This window comes from Thunnus albacares, chromosome 11, assembly GCF_914725855.1.
Source record: "Thunnus albacares chromosome 11, fThuAlb1.1, whole genome shotgun sequence".
Taxonomy (NCBI): Eukaryota; Metazoa; Chordata; class Actinopteri; order Scombriformes; family Scombridae; genus Thunnus; species Thunnus albacares.
In genome coordinates, this window is record NC_058116.1 from 30,461,249 (window position 1) to 30,481,105 (window position 19,857).

Genomic DNA, 19,857 nt, shown 5'->3' on the forward strand with positions numbered 1-19,857 from the left:
GAAGACGAAGACGCTACTAGGACGAGGGGAGGACATTTCTCTTCGCTTGATAACCTTAGTTAAGTTAGACTTTGCTGTCGGCTTCTTGACTCATTTTAAAAACAAAGAGGAGAGAAAAAGAGGAGAGATCAGCTGTGGTCGAGCGAGCTAGAGAGTGAGTGAAGAGAGGGAGCACTGGTAGGGAGAGAGCCGGTAAATCAGATCAATAAAACGTTATTTTCTGATAGTTTCACAGTGGTTACATTGTAGAGCACAAATAAACACGCCCACAACCCCACACACCTCCGCTCGAGCCTGCGCCTGAATGCCGCACCGCCTGATTTGGTGTGAATGCAGCTTAACTCCGTTAAGGAATAAGGCAGCGCGCGCGCGTGTGTATGTGTGTGTAAATGTGCGTGTAATATCCATACTTACATTTTTGACAGTGTTTGAGCCGTGATTTTCTATAAGGGGTCGAATGGGTCACTGCCCCAAACAGAAAATATTAAATACTGTAATTAAAGTAGACCAGTTTGTTTCACCAGGATTTAATTGTGTCAGTATTTTTACTTCAAAATTCATCTGTATCCTGAAAACTGGACCAATTATCTCACATATAATAATAATAATAATGATAATAATAATAAATTTTATTTGGAGGCACCTTTCAAGTCACCAAAGGTCACCTTACAAGATATAAAAGCATAAAAGAATAAAAAAACATCAATTAAAACAAAACATCAGCATAAAAACAGGTGAGGTGCACAGTGTCCAGTTATAGAGAGTAGGGATGTGCAGAGAGCCCAGTATTTGTATTTGTATCTGTATTTGTTGAGGCAGCAAAATTACTTGTATTTGTATTCGAATAAAAGTGAACAGAGGCTTAAAATCCTGTTTTTGACCCCTGGGTCAGAAGTCAGAAGAACCGAGATAATTAACTTTACTTAATAATAATCCTCAAAATGTGTCCTGACACTTAAAAGTAAAGTTATTTTTATGTGAATAATGACAAAATTAAAGCAGATAGAAAAGAAAAATATCAAATATCATTAATGACTCTGTTAGCAGGTTTCACCTACTAAGCTAACGCTGTGTTAGCTAACATTAATAAATAGGACAAACTGCTGCTAAGCTCTGAATGTTTTAAAAATCCCACTTACATGTGATGTGTATAACCTGGGTATTTAATGGCCGCCGTCCAGAACAAAGAGTAACAGACAGGAATACAATGAATATTTTATTCTTCTGTAATAATAAACCCTCTGATGGGACTTAAGTCACCATTTCCTCTTTACAGATGGCCGAGCATTGCTATAAAGAGTAAACAATGTCTATAGAGTTCAGAGGTCACCTCGGCTATGACGGAGGAACAGTTCTCTGCTGCTTCTGACAGTTAAACAGACGGATTTCCAGAATCCCAGTTGAGACATTTTATTTAGTTTTCATGTTTTATTCTCTTGACAAAGTCAGAAGATTAAAAAGATGTGAGGAAGATGGGAAGTTAAACTCATATGGATCCATTAGTCTCTCATATTTTACTACCATTATATATTATGATGTATTATTAATAGTTACAGAGGTAACCGTCGGTTTCTCTAAAAGATAATGATGAAAACCCAGAAGCTCGTTTAAAACTCTTGTTGCTGTTCTGAAGATGTTTCCAGAATCACCAAAGTCTCTTTTAACCATCTGAATGTGAAATAAAAAAGATTTCTAACCCGTTTCCTAAGTTGCCCCTCTCTACCTGTATCAAAAAAAACAAAGAAAAGTCTTTGGAGATTCTGGAAAAACCTTCAGAACAGCCGTAGATGTTTTTAAAACGACTTTCTGGCTTTTTCAAACATCTCTGATTAATGATCTGATAGTTTCCTCTGTGACCTGAACGCTGATACATGAAAGCTTCCTGCTTCCACATCTGATTTTTACTCCGTGAAGGTCGAAGCTTTGATAAACATCTTAAAAATAATGAAAAAAAGGTCAGTTGTAAAGTTTGTTACAAGTCCTTTAATACTTTCACTACTGGCGTCTGGATTCACAAAATTTGTTCCATACTTAAATAATTAAAATGGCTACAAAAAAACTTAAAAGCATCTGAATACATACATCTCAGTTTACAGGACTTTTTTGGTAAAAACAAAGACAAACTACATGAGGACAAAACTGACAATTTAAAAAAAAAACACACACATCCTGAGGCAGAACGACAGCGAGTAAATCTGTCAACGGGAATCAAACCCGTGAACAGAAACACTCTGATAATCCAGTGCATATGTTGAACCTTTGACATACCAGCATTTCATAATACTAATAAGAAGAAGAGAAGAAGAGCAGCTTCAGCAGAGACAGAAGAAGAAGAGGCTTTTGTTCCCTCTGCGGTTGTGTGTTTACACTCACATCCACTTCAAAAATGTATTTAAATCAATAAATTATCCCACACAAGTTATCTGAAAACATCAAATAAAAGAGGATTTCCCTTTTTCTGATTCACTACAGTGAATTTACACTGTAAATCCCCCAACTGAACAATAAAACTGCTGCTCATTCACAATAAGAAACATTAATTCCCTCATTCATTTAAAATACAAACACTTTTCAAAAAAAGGGATTTTCTCAATAACAGCAGAGACACAGTGTGAATAAAATCTGGAGAAGAATGAAAATGCATCTGAACAAATGAACTATTTCTCCTTTCACTCCCTAAAAACTACTAAAAACAGCGAGAACACTGTGTGTGTGTTTCTATTTAATAAGCAAAGCAGGTGTAGAGCTGCAACGATTCGTATTCTGATAATTGATTAAGAAAAAAAAAAGAAAGGTTTGAGCCTCTCAGATAAATATAATGTATCATGAATAACTTTAGATTTTTGACTGAAACGAGACATTTGAGGACGTCTTCTTGAGCTTTAGGAAATCATTTTTTCACCATTTTCACATTTTATAGATCAAACAACTAATCGATAAAAATAATTGACAGAATAATCACCAGTGGAAACAGTTGCAGCTCTTTGCAGGATATAAAACTTTCTGTGAATTCGTGTGTGTGTGTGTGTGTGTGTGTGTGTGTGTGTGTGTTGGAGTGGAGTTTCTATAGCTTTTTAATCTAAAACAACAGATTATAAAACCATTTAAAGACTCTGTGTGTGAGTAGATTAAGACCCTTTAACCCCACAAATCTTCAGTCCGGCCGAACTTGTAGATCAGAGTGCTGCAGAGAGAGAGAGAGAGAGAGAGAGAGAGAGAGAGAGAGAGAGAGAGAGAGAGAGAGAGAGAGAGAGAGAGAGTCGGGGTCACTTTATCTTTGCAGCACAAACAACAGATGTAATTACAAAACGTCCTCACAAGGGTTAAAACTTCAACTGACCTTTTAAATGAAAAAAAAAAACACACGCTGTGGTATTTTTACACCATTATGTGTCATCATCCAGTTTGTGCATCATAACTGTCCTTGTGCAGCTTTTAATAGACGTGTTAGAGCAGAGCACGTCTCCTCTTCCTCTTACCTTATAGAAAAACATTTTAGGGGTAAAATCTACTAGACGCTGCTTCCTGTTTTTGTTATTCAATGTGTGTGTGTGTATGTGTGTGTGTCACTTTCAGCTGTGAAAACTTCTATTTATGACTTATATGTAGAGTTATAGCAGCTACTTCGTGTCTGTTTCTGTTTAGTCTGACTTTGAGTTTAATTATTTGAAACATGAGGAGAAATGCAACAATTGATTATTATTCATAGAAATATACTGTGTCCAATTTTGGCTCACTTAAAGGATCAAGCTGGTGATTTTTTTCTTACATATTAGTACGTATATATAAGTTACGTATTATAAGTATTGTGTGTGTATCAAAGCCTGATGTATTTTAATCCTCCGTTGTTGTTCAAAAAACTATTAAAAACACGTCGGTGAGTCGCACTGCTGCACTGGGTGACATGTTCCTTCATCATGAAGAGTTTGCTCATCTCCAAAGACTCATGACATCTATAACTCTCAGGAGAGAAGTTCCTAGTATGGGAGACGCCACTGAGCATGTGCAGGAACGCGGTGTTCTTTTACAGCTTCGCTAGCTTGTTGTGCTACGTATCACAACCGTGTGACTTTGGACAACAACAGAGGAATAAGATATATCAGACTTTGATACACACACAATACTATACCATAGAACATATGTGTCAAACTCATGGCCCGCGGGCCAAATGTGGCCCCGCAAGAGAAAAAGGTCTGATTGTTAAAAAAAAAAAAAGTCAAAAGCGGGCATTGACCGAAAACTACATTTCCCACAATGCATGCCGATTATGTTACCCAGGAAGTGACGGTATCCCGCCGCTAGATTGCAATGTATCCACATCAATGCGATTTTCCCAACAAGTGGAATTGAGAAATATAAATAATGACCCCAAAATGACCCCTGATGCAGACGGAAGGCAGTTTCAAGAAAGATGCTTCAAGGAGAAAAACCCGGTTCGTCTTTTGTGTTATGAGGTCTGTGGTCAAAGAGAACAATCTACCAAACACGGAGCTACGTCTGCCAAAAAATATTGCTAAAAAATATTCTGCCCCTCTCAGCTATGACAAAAAAGTTAATGTCATAACTTGTGTTTGATGTTATTTTTCTTTATTCTCTTGGACAGTTTGATGGTTGATTGATGGAGTAATGTGGATTTCATAACCTGACAAATTAAAAAGATTTATGTTATAATTAAAAAGCAACAAGCAAACATATATTTTTTTTACATCTATGCAAATGTATATATAATATTTGTAACTTGAATAAGTAATATATTCAGAGTTATTCTACATTACATTTAGTTACATTTAAAAGTTACATCTGGCCCTTTGAGGGCAACGATTATGCTGAGATAACACCGCTGCCTTATGGGAAATCGCAGCCTTTAATGCTTTAATAAAGTGGCTTAAATAACCTTACACTCACCTAAAAAAGATGAAGGCATTCTGAAAGAACACAGCCAGCCCTGGTGCCACTTCTTTCTCTGAAAAACAACAAAAGAAGAATGAGATCAGAGTGAACATCAGCAGGTAGAAGAAGTGAGGATTTAGAAACAGTCATGGAGTCGTTAAAGGCAGAGAGATGAAAATGAAAGTGAAAAGATGAAACTGTTTAGTATACGTGACTGAAACATAATTAAGAGACTGTGGACGAGCTCAATTTAACTCCAGTGAGTTAATCTGTCAAGAAACATTAAGTCCCTTGATAGTTAAATGGTACAAACTAGTGCAGCTGGTGAGGACTGACGGTCTCACGTAGAGTCATCGGGTTCATGCAGACGTCCCTTCATCACATTAGAACAACTGAGTGAGTCAAACCAATTTTTTAAAATTTGTCTTTCAGCAGAAAATCCTGTCCTTGTTTTTCCAGTAACAGTGTTTCCTGACTGACGTGGAGGTTCATCCTCGTAGTCATGGGACACAAAACCAACTAAAAAGAAATATGAAAGGTGCATGAGGCTGTTTCCAGGATTGTTCGTGTATTCTGGTCTGAATCAGCGGACGTTAGTAAACTTATTGTTACTGTTTCTTTCTGTCACTTACAGTGACTCATACTGCATCGCTAGAAGCCTGAGTGCTTATCGGTTAGCTGCGTCTGTGGCGGAAAGAAGAACATATAAACAGGAAGAATGTCATTCGGCATATGAAGCGTATCTCCAAATGGTCAAGGTCAGATTCTGATTCATTGTCCGGCTAGCTGCAGCCTTGTAGTCAGTAATCAGATGGAGGTCGGATCACGTTCCCACTAGAACCCGACTGTGATCACTTCCTCTAAAGGGAATCTGTGCGGTTAACAAATTAAGAGAAACGTCCTCCTTTTGTTCTAAATCGATACTAAAGTACTTCCTTGTTTTACGAGTGAAACAGTTCACAAGTTGAAGCAGCTGTCTGCTTGACTGCTCTTTAACCAAATCACACACATTCAAGCTATTCTATGTGATCTTTTGATAACTAACGTAAGAACTAATGTAATATCTTTGTACTTCCAATCACTGATCCTCCCCTGAAACTGTCTGGATCCCCCTGAGGAGACCCGACTCCCTCTGAAAACCTCTGATCTAGTTGGTCTGAGTCAGTGGACGAGTTGCTGAACCAAAATCCATCACTACAAACCACGTTAGGACGTTTTTTACTCTCATTAGTTAGCTGTGTCTCTGGCTAGCTGCTAGCAACACTCATGTGCATCCCAGCATGCAAAGCGCACCAGGCTACGGGGGCCGTTCACATTCCCACTGCAAAGAACCGCTCCAGAACTAATCTGTTACTGGACCGAGAGCACTTCCTCTAAAGGGTCTTTGTGCGGTCGTTTTGGTCCGAGTACAATTACTGTGTTCAGATCTGGACAAAACCAACCAGAGTCCAGTTTAACCAGTTTAAAGAAGAGTCTACAGTCTGTGAGGCTCAGTGGTGCTTTGAGTGAAATGCTAATGTCAGCATGCTAATGAGAATGCTAATACGCTGATGTTAGATCTTAGTTTAGCATGCTAACATGCTAACATGCTAACATGGGAATGTCATTAGATTTGCAGAAATTGAGTGCAAAGGAAAATAAAAAACTAAGTACTGGACAGATTTAAATGATGACCTGCTGGTGGTGTTTGATGATAATTCAGCATGTCGCCATTAGTCATTAGGAGTCATCCTCTGGGGAAGATGAAGATCTGTACAAAACTTCATGGCAATTCATCAAACAGGTGTTGAGATATTTCAGTCAGAATCAAAGTGGGGAACTGAAGGATGATCATTTTAATCTTGTAGACACAAGACGGATTTATTATTGAAAGAAAGTCATATTCATATGTATCAAACTCAACTGTTCAATGTCTTTCTGTCTGTACTTCCTGCTGGAAAACAAACGGTGCGTTACAGCCGTGCAGTAAAGCTGTAAACTCTAAATCTGTTAAATCTGTTTTATCTCCTCTGTAATCACTTATCTTGTTTTCAGCATTGCTAAACAGAAACTAAAGGAGAACTTTCTGTTTCCGTTGTCAGATGACTGTTTGAGTATAAAACAAATATTAAATGGACCTGATTGCGATAAACGTTCTGGGCTGCTGCTGCTGCAGGAACCTCGATCGAACCTGCTTCTGTATCATCCACTATACTGAAATTTAAAATCACTCTCTGACGTCTGACCAATCAGTGTCTAGAGTCAGCGTATCGGACCCTCTCTCGTCACACAAGGACCACAACAGGCGTGAACTGACTTTTACCGTTTTATTTCCCCGTTTTCTGACGTCTTGAAGTTATGTTTGTAACCCAGAACAACCATATAAAACTTGTAAAGTCAGACATCTCTGGTTAAACGTTTACCACACCCTGCAGCGGGCCAGCTCCCAGTTAACCAGTATGAGTAGTTTTTACACCACACACTCAATATCTACAATACAATAAACACTGTATTCGTTTATATTTACTTCAAAATAAAACTAAACTCATACCTGCTGATAAATGCACAGTATAACGAGATATTAAAAATCTATTGCCGCTCTGTGCTGCAAATATTTTTTATCTACGTTTGTTTAAGTTATTTGATGTCATCTTGGATTAAACCATCGACGATGATAATTTAATCGGTTATATCACGTGGTCGAGGTGAAAATGAATCAGTATGTTCACGCTTAGCTAATATTGGAGAAAGGTGAACCAGACTTTGCAGCATCCTGCCTGTGAAATGTTGGACTTTAAGATCTGAGTTGGCTTATATATATATCTTTTTAAATTGAAAGATGTTTATGGAATAGTTGTGGCTCATTACAAGCGCAAGTACAGACAACACTGCTGGTTTGAATGTTCATGACCGTCTCTGTTCGTACGCATGGGTCAGAGTTTACGTACAGGTGTGCACATTCTCCAAGTTTGTTTTTCTTTGGCGTGGGAATCTGCATCATCAGTCTGCTGTACGTCATCCTGGGAAATCTGAAAATGGGAATTAGCCCGGACAGACTTGTGACTTGGACAGGATATTTATCTGCCTTTTCTTCCCCATTGCATGCTGGGATCCGCTCCAGCTTCCAGTCTGCTTCAGTGCTACTGGCAGTGAGGAAGGAGAGGGTTGGCTGTCGGTGCAGTTGATTGTTTAGTAAAAGGATTTAGAGTCCAGATCTCGTGTCAGCGAAGGAACCAGGAGGATGTTTAGATTTATAACTGAGAGGAAAAAGTTCGTGTATGACTGGAAATCAGCTGACAGCGTGGGAAGATATGAATTAGACAGACGTCCTAATTAATCTCCATTTAATTGCATGCTGTCATGAATGATAATCAGGCTAATTGATTTCTTGCAGACATCTGGACTGTGCTGCAGCAGAATCCCAGATAGAAAAAGACTGAAGTTGTTTCAGCTCTACGGAGGAGAAGAGCGTTAACATGCTGATGTTTAGCAGGTTTACTTTGTTGACCATCTTAGTTTAATGTGCTAGCGTGCTAACATCACAAAGCACAGCTGAGGCTGATGGGAACGTCATGAGTTCTGCGTTTAGTATCGGACAAGATGAAAACTTTGACCTGATGATGGCGCTGGTCGGGAGATCGTCGTTATTATAATTCATCCTGAGTGGAACATTAATGTGTGTACTAAGTTTCACAGCAAACAGTTGTCAGGATATTTCTCTAAAAAAAACAAATGTCAACCTGCTGGTGGTGTTAGATGGAAAGTCCATCCAGTAGTTGTTGATCAAACCGACCGACACACTGACTGACAGCACGGCTAAAACATACTGAATAGAGCAGCTTTAATAAACAAACAAAGTTACAATCAATTAACAGATGTTCATTTGAAAAAGGGTGTTAATTCATTAAAAATAACACTTTCTATTATGTGAATTGGTTTGGTTGATTTATAATATATAATGCCAACGTTCATCTTTAAAAACATGTATTATGGTGTGTGTGGCAGCAGCAGCGATCCTGCAGATAGAAACAGGTTCATTTTCTCACAAACTGACATAATTACAGTGAAACGCTGAGAGACTGAAGCGTAAACAGTGTTGAGATGAGCGTCGCTAAGCAACACAGACGCCTACAACAGGCAAATGATCTGCAGCTAAAACAGGCTTGAAGCTGACGGACCAGTCAGAACAGTGATTTTCACACTTGTGACTCAACACTTATTAGTGTCTTTCATGTCTCAAATGTGGAAACACTTCTGATGATAATTAAACTCCTTAAACAGTTATTTCAATCCAATGTTTTCATGGTTGCTTGGACTCACTGAGGATCAACACACAGCATGAAAAGATAGAGATCTGACATAAACAAGTGGCCGCTTGTGATGACTGAGCTTCTAATCAGCTTGAAGAGAGTACTGGATGTAATTAATGAAGTGGTGAGATAAGGGACTTCCAGGAAATGCTGTTTATGTGGTTCTGTGTTTTTACCGGATGTGTGAATGTTACATGAACTCTGATGAACTTTTCTGCTCCTGTGTCGAGTTGTTCTCCTCCAGTTTGCATTCATTTCTGTAACAGTTTTTCTAGCTTCACAGATAGAACACCATGTGCCTCTGAGCTCAGACATGAACTGTGTGCGTGGTCATTTTTCTAAATCGCAGCCACAACCAGGGATGAATAATAACGTCTCCTTGGACAAAGCTGCTTTTCAGACTCGATGCTGCCAAAAACAAGATCTTGTATTCGTTCCAACAGTTTCCGCCAGGAGTTTTTTTAAACGTTACTCCCCTTCTGAGGCTCTCAGAACATTTCCAGATAAGTAGCAGTTTATTAAAGTGTTCATGAACACTAATAATGTTGCAGTTTTATATTTTTAATTATCTTTATTTTATCCCCCCGGTGAGTCTTTGATTCTGTGTTTAGTCTCAGCACTCTTCTTCTTCCAGTTTATTATAACTTGATCCTTCGACATGCCAGGATGTGTTTGATGCAGCTCAAGTGACAGCTGTTGATTCATCACATTGTTTGTTTGCTTCACTGATATTAATCACAGCAGCAAGTTGCAGCGTCAGTAAGAAAGAAAATCCTTCAAAGTCTTTACAGTCAGAGGTTAGTTTGATCATCGCCACCCGGGTATCAGTTCTGCAGCAAGTTGAAGATATTTCAAAGATTGATATTGATGCACAACTTGAATAAAAGTGAGACAAACTCCTGCACACTGTTTCATTCACTGCTGGAGTGTTTATTATGAATTATTTATTATTTAACAGACTGAAATGTCATAAACTAATAAATAAATACTCCAGCAGTAAGCGAGACAGAGTGAGAGGTTTGTGATTTTCTGTCATTTATATCCTGTTATGTCATCAGATGTTAAACATGATCAAAGTTCCATAAAAAGTAAAATGTAAAATCCTTCCTGAAAGACAAAGTCCAGGTTTCAGCTGCTCTCAACGCTTCGTGTCCCGATGAGACGACGTCGACTCGTCAATAAACGTCCGTCTGTTCTGTAACGTTTGTTGCGGAAGGTTGTTCACTCTCAGACAATATGTCAAATCAATATTTCTGATCTGACAGATATCAGCTGGACTGGTTTACTTTATGTAGTGATTTCTATGTGATGCTAACGAATCGGTACAATGATGCAAATTATTAAGTTATATTTTTATTCTTCATGAACGATCATTAAACTGGATATTTTTACTTTTTTTTAGTCTGGAATCTGATTTATCACTCAATAATAAAACACATCTTTTCACCCAACTATTTAATATAACATATTTTATTGATAACAACATTGAATAATCAGCTTATAACAGAATATTAAGTCCACGCTGTGAATAAAATGGTCTCGTTTCCAGTAAAGCCACTCTATACTATACTAAACAGTGTATAATAATAACTGTACGGACTCGTCTCATGTTCCAGTCAGCGTGAAGTATGAAATGGTTAAACATCTGGTATTTTAATTGAATTCTTTGGAAGATAAATGTTTGCGTAATACAGAAGTGTCAGTGGGAGGAAAATAAGAGTCACAGGAGACAAAGATGAAAAATAATGAAACTGGAAGTTTGATGTTTAAATGGAGGAAAAACTCACTTGGCACGACGTAGCCGCCGAACAGGATCCAGATGGAAGCGATGAGCGAACCGAACATCATCATGAAGCCGAGGAACAGCCAGAGACGAGCTCCTGCAGGACACACACACACATGATCATCACCTTCATCAGCATCAGTTAACTCTTCACTGTAGAATCACATTAAATCACAGCGCTGCAATGTTTCACACTGTGAATTCATAAAAAATGATCTATTAATACATCATGAAGGTGTGTTCTTGTAGGTACGACCTGCACCTCCTCCCCAAAGGAGACTCGAAAGCCTCATTCAGACTGGATTTGTGTCTGTAGGGGGAAATTACCTGCTGCTCAGTGATTTTAATCCAGTAATAACAACCACACTAGTAATAATAACAGCTGCAGTGATCGACTCGCTGCCCCTCCTGTCATTTAAATCCCATCTGAGTCTTTTCCTTCTAATACAAAAATCTTTTTGCTGATCTGACAGATGGAAACATGTTAACACCAACATATCGGCTTGTTTGGGAACCAATATGACAACCAAACTATGGAGCAAGAGACCATAAAAGCTGATTAAACAAAAGTAAAGAAACAAAAATAACAAAAGACGGAGTGTGATGATGGTGTGAAGTAACAAGGGATCATGGGAGTTGTTGTCTTCGTTGTTAAATAACCAGCTTCACCGGGATAGGATTACTCCAGTGTTCATCATTCAGGATGTTTTTACCCGCAGAGGTCTCCTCCTCTCCAGAACAAACGGACCCGGAGATTACAGGTAAAAACACTGAATAAAACTGTTTCACCTAAAAAATCAATGTTTCTCCGATGATGTTTGGTGACCACCGGATGTCCGGTACGGGCTGTTAGCTGAGCTGCTGCTAACACTTGTTCGGTTTATTTCTCTTATAACTTTAGATCCAGACGTTCGGTCGGTTTCTCCCGGGAGCCGAATTATCCGCAGAGGTCTCCTCCTCTCCAAAAACAAATGTACACACAGATAAAAATCGTTAAAATATTAATTAAAGCTGTTTCACCTAAAAAATCAGTATTTCTCCGACGATGTTTGGTGACCACCGGACTTCCTGGAGGGGCTGTTAGCCGAGCTGCTGCTAACGTTTGTCCAGTTTATTTCTCTGATAACTTAAGATCCAGACGTCCAATGACTAAAATCCTTCTTCCGGCTAAAAGATATAGTTAAAAACCACCTAAATTTATCATGAAAATGTGGCTTAAAACTGAATAAAAGTCAATTTATAACAGTTTGTGTGGAACAACCACAACGCCGATGTATTATCTTGTATGTGTGTAAGTTACTCTTTGGTAGACGCCATTGTAGCGGACAAACACAGCGCCGCCGTATGCATCTGGTGCGTGTTTACTCTTTGGTAGAGGAGGTATGACGCCATCGACAGGCGACCAAATGAAACGGTCCGTTACTTTGATTAAATTACAGATTTCTCTGGGTTTGAACATTGTTGGAAACATTTGGGATAATGTAAGAACACAACTCAACAACATATATAACATAGGTCTAGTTGTTTTTACACATTTTAACGTGGAATAATTACATATTATAGCTTTAAATGGGCTGTTGTAATTTCAGCAACAGTTTTGTTTACATTTTAGCAAATAGTCTCCATTAAAAGTCATGTGAATTGACTGTTAGCAGCTCCTGTTTGCAGTGTAACATGATGCACAGACAACTATCACTGGATCACTCTGTTACTGAAGAAAACTTAAAAATGTGCCTGTTTTTTTCTCTGACTTTTGTGCAGATTTATGGATTTAAGTCACACTGATTTCACTGTTATGACTCATTCAGAGAAACACACCTGTCCTGCCGAGGCAGCCCTCTCCATACATGTCTCCTCTCACCTGGCCGTTAGAAACCGCGTTGATCCTGAAAATAGAAGCACAGAGTTACACAAAAGGAGGAAAACCCATCTTAAAGATCAACTGGACGACACCACGGAGTCTAGAGCTGAATCAATGTCTCAAATACTGAAAACATGAAACTAAACTTCACTTGATGGTGAGGAAACTGTTTTTGCAGCAATATAAACTAAAGGATGAAAAATGAACTCATCATGTATTACTTGACCTTCACATAAACCGTAGTCAGTAACACACTTAAACCAGTGAGACCAGCTGTATACATTTACTGGCAGCAGTTTTGAGTCCACGTCATTCCAGACAAACTTGAAAATGTGTTGATCTGATTCAGTTTCCTTCCCTGTGTGGCCTCAGAGGAGCATTTCTCTCTTTCTCATCTTGAGTGGCTGCTCTTTAAAGTTAAGACACGTTAACATTTTTCATCTTATAATTAGACTGGATCGCTGTTTCGTTTCACTTTTTGAATCACTGGATAAAAAAGTGAGATGTGGGCGACTCAGAGGACTGGAACAAGGCTTCGGTGACAAAACATAAAAATATGCAGTTTACATATTTATCTACATGGGTTTTTTTGTGACATCAGGAGGTGTTTTTAATTCAATTCAGTTTTGTTGAGCTGACAGCATCAGGATATCATATATAACCTCCTCTAGCAGGAAGAAAACATCAATGCATGTTTGAATTAAACACAGTTACTGGGAACTCTGGTGTTCTCTCTTTAATAATATGAAAAAGCTCTGCAGCTGGACTCTTTGCTTTCCAGATCTTATTCAGCTGTAGTCTCACCACTAACCTGAGAAACTGTGGATTTATGCACTAATTAGGCTTAATAAACATCCTCCTGTACATCCCTCAGGCTCTCTATATATATTGTTCTTATTGATAATGAGGAGTAGAGTCCAGAAGAATCCTTAGAGGAGAAGCAGAAACACTGCTCTGTGCTCTCACACTATGAAAGACGAACATTTATAGTTTCTGCATGTTGTGTTATGATGGAATTTACCAACTTATCAGTTTCTCTTCTACAAAACAAAGTGCAACATCTGCACTTTTTTTTAAAGTCCTGTTATTTAGCATTTATAAGCAGCATATAAACAGCTAATAAATTGGTTTATAACACACTATAAATGCTACTGATACTGAATGACAATATAGTAAAACACAGTTGTAATAATATAAAAAATGTCTTCATAAGAGAAGTTATAATTGTTGACAAATACAGTATATTAATAAACACTAAAAAAATGTCCTTATAGCTGCTTATAACGACATTATAGTGTTTTATACACCAATTATTTAATAATATACTGCTTATAAATGCTAAATAAAGGGACCTAAAGTAAAATCTATTTCCTCATCACTGCTGACTCTACTACTTTTGCTTCTTCTTCTCTTCTTTCTACCTATTATTTCCTGTCTATTACACAACCCACCTGTGGCTCCGCCCCCTCGCTTGTGTAGCAGGAGTCTACAGCCGGCAACGATCGGCTTCCTACAGGCGCAAACTCGTTTCTGGGAAATGAACCCAGCACGCCCAGTTCCTGCCTCTTTCTGACTGACTACTTACAAGAAGAACGCTATGGTGGAGAAGACGCCGCATGTGTGGAAGGCGTGGTTCAGCTGCTCCTGGGAAGGATACGTCACCGCCGCGTCGATCATGATCCACCAGCCCGTGAAGAACTGAGAGAGAGAGAGAGAGAGAGAGAGAGAGAGAGAGAGAGAGAGAGAGAGAGAGAGGAGAAAACAGGGTTGACATTTGAATACGTGGGGATGTGGTTCCCATTACAGTTAGCTGACTGTCTTGTTGGGGGGACTGTGGTGGAAAAGGGAGAATAAAAGGGGATGATGAGTCAAATCGACGTGAGACAGAACAATTACGGGCAGCAAACAAAGAGCCTCAGAGGACATAATGAGCCTACAGACAGTATGATGCAATAGGTTATAGACAGAAATCCATCCAACCAGTGTACTCCACTATTAGAAGCAACACATGAGTATATTTTGATAATTAATGAATCGCTTGAAGTCAAAATTCTCTGATTCCAGCTTCTCAAATGTGAATATTTTCGGGTTTTTTTTACTCGTCTATGACAGTAAACTGAATATTTTTGGGTTGACAAGACATGTGGGGACGTCATGTTGGGCTTTGGGAAACAGTGATCGACATTTTTCACCATTTTCCGATATTTTAGAGACCAAACAACTATTCGATTAGTTGGGAAAACAATCGACAGTGAAAATAATCGTTAGTTGCAGCCCTGATTTTGTCATCTAATAGAACAACTCAATTATTTTTTGTGTATTAACTTGAGCTGAATCCTCCTCAGCTGCAACTAATTCAGGAGATGATTCACAACACATGGAAACGTTAGAAATATCTCCATAAAAGAAACAACAGAACAAAAAGGTCACAACCTCTCAACGTGTTATTGTGTCATTTACGCCCCCGGTGTCTCACACATGATTAATATGGTGCTCGTGTAGGTTTGCATTATGTGTATAAATATGTCAGATAAAGGAGTTCAGCTCGTGTTAATTAATAGTGAAAACGCAATTAAAGTATGAATGTACAAAACTGACTGATGTCTGTTAGTTGATTTTATCTCACAGATAAGCGCGTACTGTAAAACTTCCAGCTGATGACTGGAGCTGATACGAAGTGAGTCGGCGAGTACTCTGTTTCCATAGAAACCAGCACGCCCAGAGTCTGATGTTCATGCTATGTCGGAAGGATGGGAAAGCGAGCGTTCACGTCATCTGACAACACAAGGAAGTTGTTGTTTGATAACTGAGTTGGTCGTATGAGGGTTTAAAATACTGAGCACTGATGAAAATGACATCACATTCGTTAAATTTAGGGGTTTAACTACACTGAACGACAGACTTTGGTTTCCTTATTATCAAGTGCCGAGTTGGATCCCAGTTTCCCTGTTGTAATTATTACTTGGATGATGACATGGACGCTGTTTACATGTCGGAAACTCATAATTACGGTACCTCTGATGTGACGTGAACGCAGCACGAGCCTCCTGTGAATGTCACGGTTTGAGAACGATTTTCAAAAGATCAGACTGTGTTTGTTGAATTTTTGTCAGTTTTGGTTTTGGTAGCTGAATGGTTACAGAGCTGCCACATAATCACAACGTCACTGGTCCCAGTTCAGCTGGAGACGTTTGATGCCGGGTCCTGTTTTGTTGTTGCGTCTTTCTGGTCTTATCAACCAGTCAAAGCGCTTTACAACACGCCAGCATTCACATTCATACACTGATGACAGAGGCTGCCATGCAAGGTGCCAACCTGCTCATCAGGAGCGATACAACACTTCCACACACACACACACACACACACACACACACACACACACACACACACACACACCGGGAGCAATCTGGGGTTCAGTATCAACTGTCCATTAAAGGAGACATAACAAAATAATCAAATAATACAGCTTACTTATATTGTTATTTGTGTGAATTTATTATTTCCCACCACAGTGCCCACGGCCGCTGGTAAACGTCGGTTAAAAATCTGTCCTGGCTGCGGCCCTGCGTGTGTGTGTGTGTGTTTCTGGCTGTTTTGTTTCTCGCCTCCATAGATGAGGTTACTGATAGAAAATGAACTTGAATCGAAGAGATGAAGGTGTGAATGGAGGAGAAGTGCAAGAAAAACAGGTTTGTGATATTTTCATACACTGAAGACGTCAACCCAAAAGCAGCAGAGGCAGATATATCCTGACTTTTAGACCCTTGTGTCTATCTTTAGACAACATCAGGGATATTTTTTCAAACTTTGGAGACCTCCCTAAAGAGCCATGAACATACAAGGGAGTATACAACTGTTTCTACAACTTCATGCATAAAAACAGCGGAGTTCCCCTTTAATATTGAGCAACTCAAAGAGATAACTGTAGATAAGATGTTTGCTCCTGGTCCCTGAACACAACCAACCTTGCACCCATACAGTTTGTATGTGTTTGTCTTGATGGTTTTATATGTTGTCTGACCTTTTCACACTCACACAAAGACAGTCAACACTCTAGTAACTCTGCCGACTGACCAGCACTCCTGCGACAATAGAAGCCACCGCGTTCCTCCTCTCCCCCCAGTCGATGCATTCGCACTCTGGCCAGCGGAAGTTGTCCAGAAAGCCAGCCATCCTAGTCCTCCTCCTCGTTCTCTGATCCTTCTCTGTACAGGTGAACCGGTCCTCCTCCTCGGCTCCGTCTCTGTCAGCACCTGCTTCACCTGCTGCTCCTCACAGACTGCAGGCTGCTCTGCTTCTGGCTGAAAAGATCAGCGACTCTGTCTGACTTACCTGTGGAGGAAACAAGCAGTCATTGTTGTGCTGTTCATGTACTGACTGTTGTGCCAATCGTCATTGAGTAATGAGGTAATGTGGTTCTGGTTAACAGTTGTATTTGGTTTGAGCAGCATCATCTTTTACCTGTAAATTAGACTTAACTTAATGTTAATCTCTCCTTAAATGCCCAGAATAAAGTCTCTACTCATTCTGTCTCGAAAGCTTAAGTTTTATGTGATCTATGACTTTTAGTTCTTAAATTGTAAATGTACTATATGATCTCCTGCTTTTTCCATTAACTCTGTAATTACACATAACCTTTTTTTTTGTCAAATTCTTCCATAGATATCCACCACAAGACACATCTTTTAAATTCTCAGAGACTTCATATTTTCAGAAGCTTTTCTCCAACCTCAACTGGCAAAAAACTGCAGTTAATCTAAGTTAATTAAACTGAAGATCTACATGTTTAGTCACCCTGTTACTGCTGATCCAATAACATAATCATGATTTAATATATATTTTTATTTGGTTGGGGCACTATGATCTTTTACCTGTTCTTATTTTTTTCCTGACAGTAATCAGTTCGGCATAAAATTAATCTAGAAAGCAGCTCTTGTTCAAACAAATGTACTTCCTTTATTGCTGGTTAACTTCTACAAATGTTAAGTTGTTCTAAACGTCTCATAAAGTTTAAATACTGGATCAAAAATATGCCGAATTAAAGAAGGAATGCTAGTCAGCTAATATGAGATTTAAGTTTTTATTACGCACGTACATGTAAATAAGTATAATACTATAATATTTTAACTGCCAGATTACTTAACGGAGTTTCGCGTCACTGCCATCAGGCTAATAGCTACATGAAGCTAGCTGTAACATTAGCCTCATGCTAACGTTGGGTTGCAGTTCATCTATAGCAGCACTATGTAGTAAAAAAGATCGTTTGTCTGTTGTTTGCATTGCACAGTGAGCAGCTTTATAATCTTAAACAAATGTTTTATGGGTTCCTTATTGACGCCCGGAAGCTAACGTTAGCTAAATTAACGTCTCTTTGTTTACAACGATAAAATGTGGCGTAAACTTAAACCATAAACATGCACAGTTTATATGTTGTTAATAACTAGACTTTACTAGATTAATAACTTAGTTATAACGCACTGTGGAGTGTTTTGCATGCTGAGTTGCCCACCTTGTCAAAAGTCAGTGATTGATTTCAGTTTCCATGTTAAAAGCTTCTTCTTCTGTTTTAGGTTTTATTGCAGCTGACAAACAGCGTTAAAGACACATTACCGCCACCTACTGATGGATGTGCGCCATGATCAACAAAACATGGAAAAACATCAAATAAAACAAAAATAAATACATAGAAAAGACAGACAGACAGACAGATAGACAGATAGATAGATAGATAGATAGATAGATAGCTAGATAGATAGATAGATAGATAGATAGATAGATAGATATCAAATTTTATTTATATAGCGCCAAATCACAACAAAAGTCATCTCAGGGCACTTTTCACATAGAGCAGGTCAAGACTGTACTCTTTAATTTACAGAGACCCAACAATTCACAGGATAACAACAATCATAACAATAACAATAACAGCAGCAACAGCAGTAGCAACAGCCAGGAAAGGATGACAACAGGACTGCGAAGGACCGCGTAGACTCAGCCTGCAACCCAGGGTTTCCTGCGAAATGAGAAAGCACAAAAAAATCTGGGGAAGAAGCCAAGTTAGTGACATGCATTGATGTTACATGAATGCATACAGATGGAGAGGAGGAGGAGGAGGAGGAGAGGAGCTCAATGAATCATGGGAATTCCCCCGGCAGTCTAGGCCTATAGCAGCATAACTAAGGGCTAATCCAAGGCGAGCCTGGTCGGCCCTAACTATAAGCTTTATCAAAAAGGAAAGTTTTAAGCCTACTCTTAAACATAGAGAGGGTGTCTGCACCCTGGACCGAATCTGGAAGATGGTTCCACAAGAGAGGAGCCTGATAGCTTAAAGCTCTGCCTCCCATTCTACTTTTAAAGACTGCAGGAACCACCAGTAAGCTGCATACTGGGAGCGCAGTGCTCTAGTGGGATAATACCGTACTATGAGTGAAAGGAAGGATGTGTGATGATATCGTTCAAAGGAAGAGCTGGCGAAGTTCTTGTTTTGTAGACGTTTAGTAGACGATGGCCATCGGGTCCATTCCATATACAAAGATGGTCTGGGCAATGTACCACTGTCGGTGCACAGCTTATATAGGGTTACACATCTGTATCTTATCATATGAATAACATGTTTTCCAGGGGCACTACCTCCGTTGGGAGCCATCCATCAAGTGATTGACAGCTATCTCACAACATATTATGTGTCACAACATGCCCACATCTGGAACCGTTCCAAACTTAACCATGGATCCATTGTTTGTATCTAAAAGGCCACCCAGAAGGGCTATGCCATTTTACCCAAGGTGTCGTACGGACCAGGGAATGTTTCTGTCACATGTCCAACATCCAAAATCAGTAAAATACATAGGGTCAGATAAAATCATACTAACAATGAGCTCTTCAAGATATGATGGTGCCTGACCATTAAGGGCTTTGTAAGTTAGGAGAAGGATTTTAAATTCTATTCTAAATTTTACAGGAAGCCAATGTAGTGAAGCTAAAATGGGAGAAATGTGGTCTCTTCTTCTAGTTTTAGTCAGAACACGTGCAGC

At 39.1% G+C, this 19,857-nt stretch overlaps 1 protein-coding gene across 2 annotated transcripts; it reads right to left on the reverse strand.

The window, feature by feature from the left end:
• Window positions 1-1,963: 1,963 nt before the first annotated feature.
• Window positions 1,964-18,430, reverse strand: LOC122992111 (transmembrane protein 50B). Of its 2 annotated transcripts, XM_044365715.1 has the most exons (7): window positions 18,333-18,430; window positions 16,898-17,155; window positions 14,409-14,521; window positions 12,781-12,848; window positions 10,967-11,059; window positions 4,906-4,963; window positions 1,964-3,184 (listed from the first exon to the last, which is right to left on the reverse strand). In XM_044365715.1, exons 2-7 carry the CDS (start codon window positions 16,994-16,996, stop codon window positions 3,139-3,141), a joined length of 477 nt encoding a protein of 158 aa, XP_044221650.1. In that variant the 5' UTR covers window positions 16,997-17,155; window positions 18,333-18,430; the 3' UTR covers window positions 1,964-3,138. The 2 variants fall into 2 exon arrangements, with proteins under 2 accessions (XP_044221650.1, XP_044221651.1); XM_044365716.1 differs by lacking the exons at window positions 1,964-3,184; window positions 4,906-4,963 and adding an exon at window positions 5,543-5,574.
• Between the last annotated feature and the right edge of the window lie 1,427 nt (window positions 18,431-19,857).

Excerpts from the sequence above, each read along its gene's own strand:
- LOC122992111 (XM_044365715.1), bottom strand. The coding sequence starts at position 16,996 with ATGGCTGGCTTTCTGGACAACTTCCGCTGGCCAGAGTGCGAATGCATC. Across the intron at positions 12,849-14,408 it reads TCCACCATAGCGTTCTTCTT|GATCAACGCGGTTTCTAACG; the intron begins GTAAGTAGTCAG and ends TTCTATTTTCAG. Across the intron at positions 11,060-12,780 it reads GGGCTGCCTCGGCAGGACAG|GAGCTCGTCTCTGGCTGTTC; the intron begins GTGTGTTTCTCT and ends TGTGTCCTGCAG.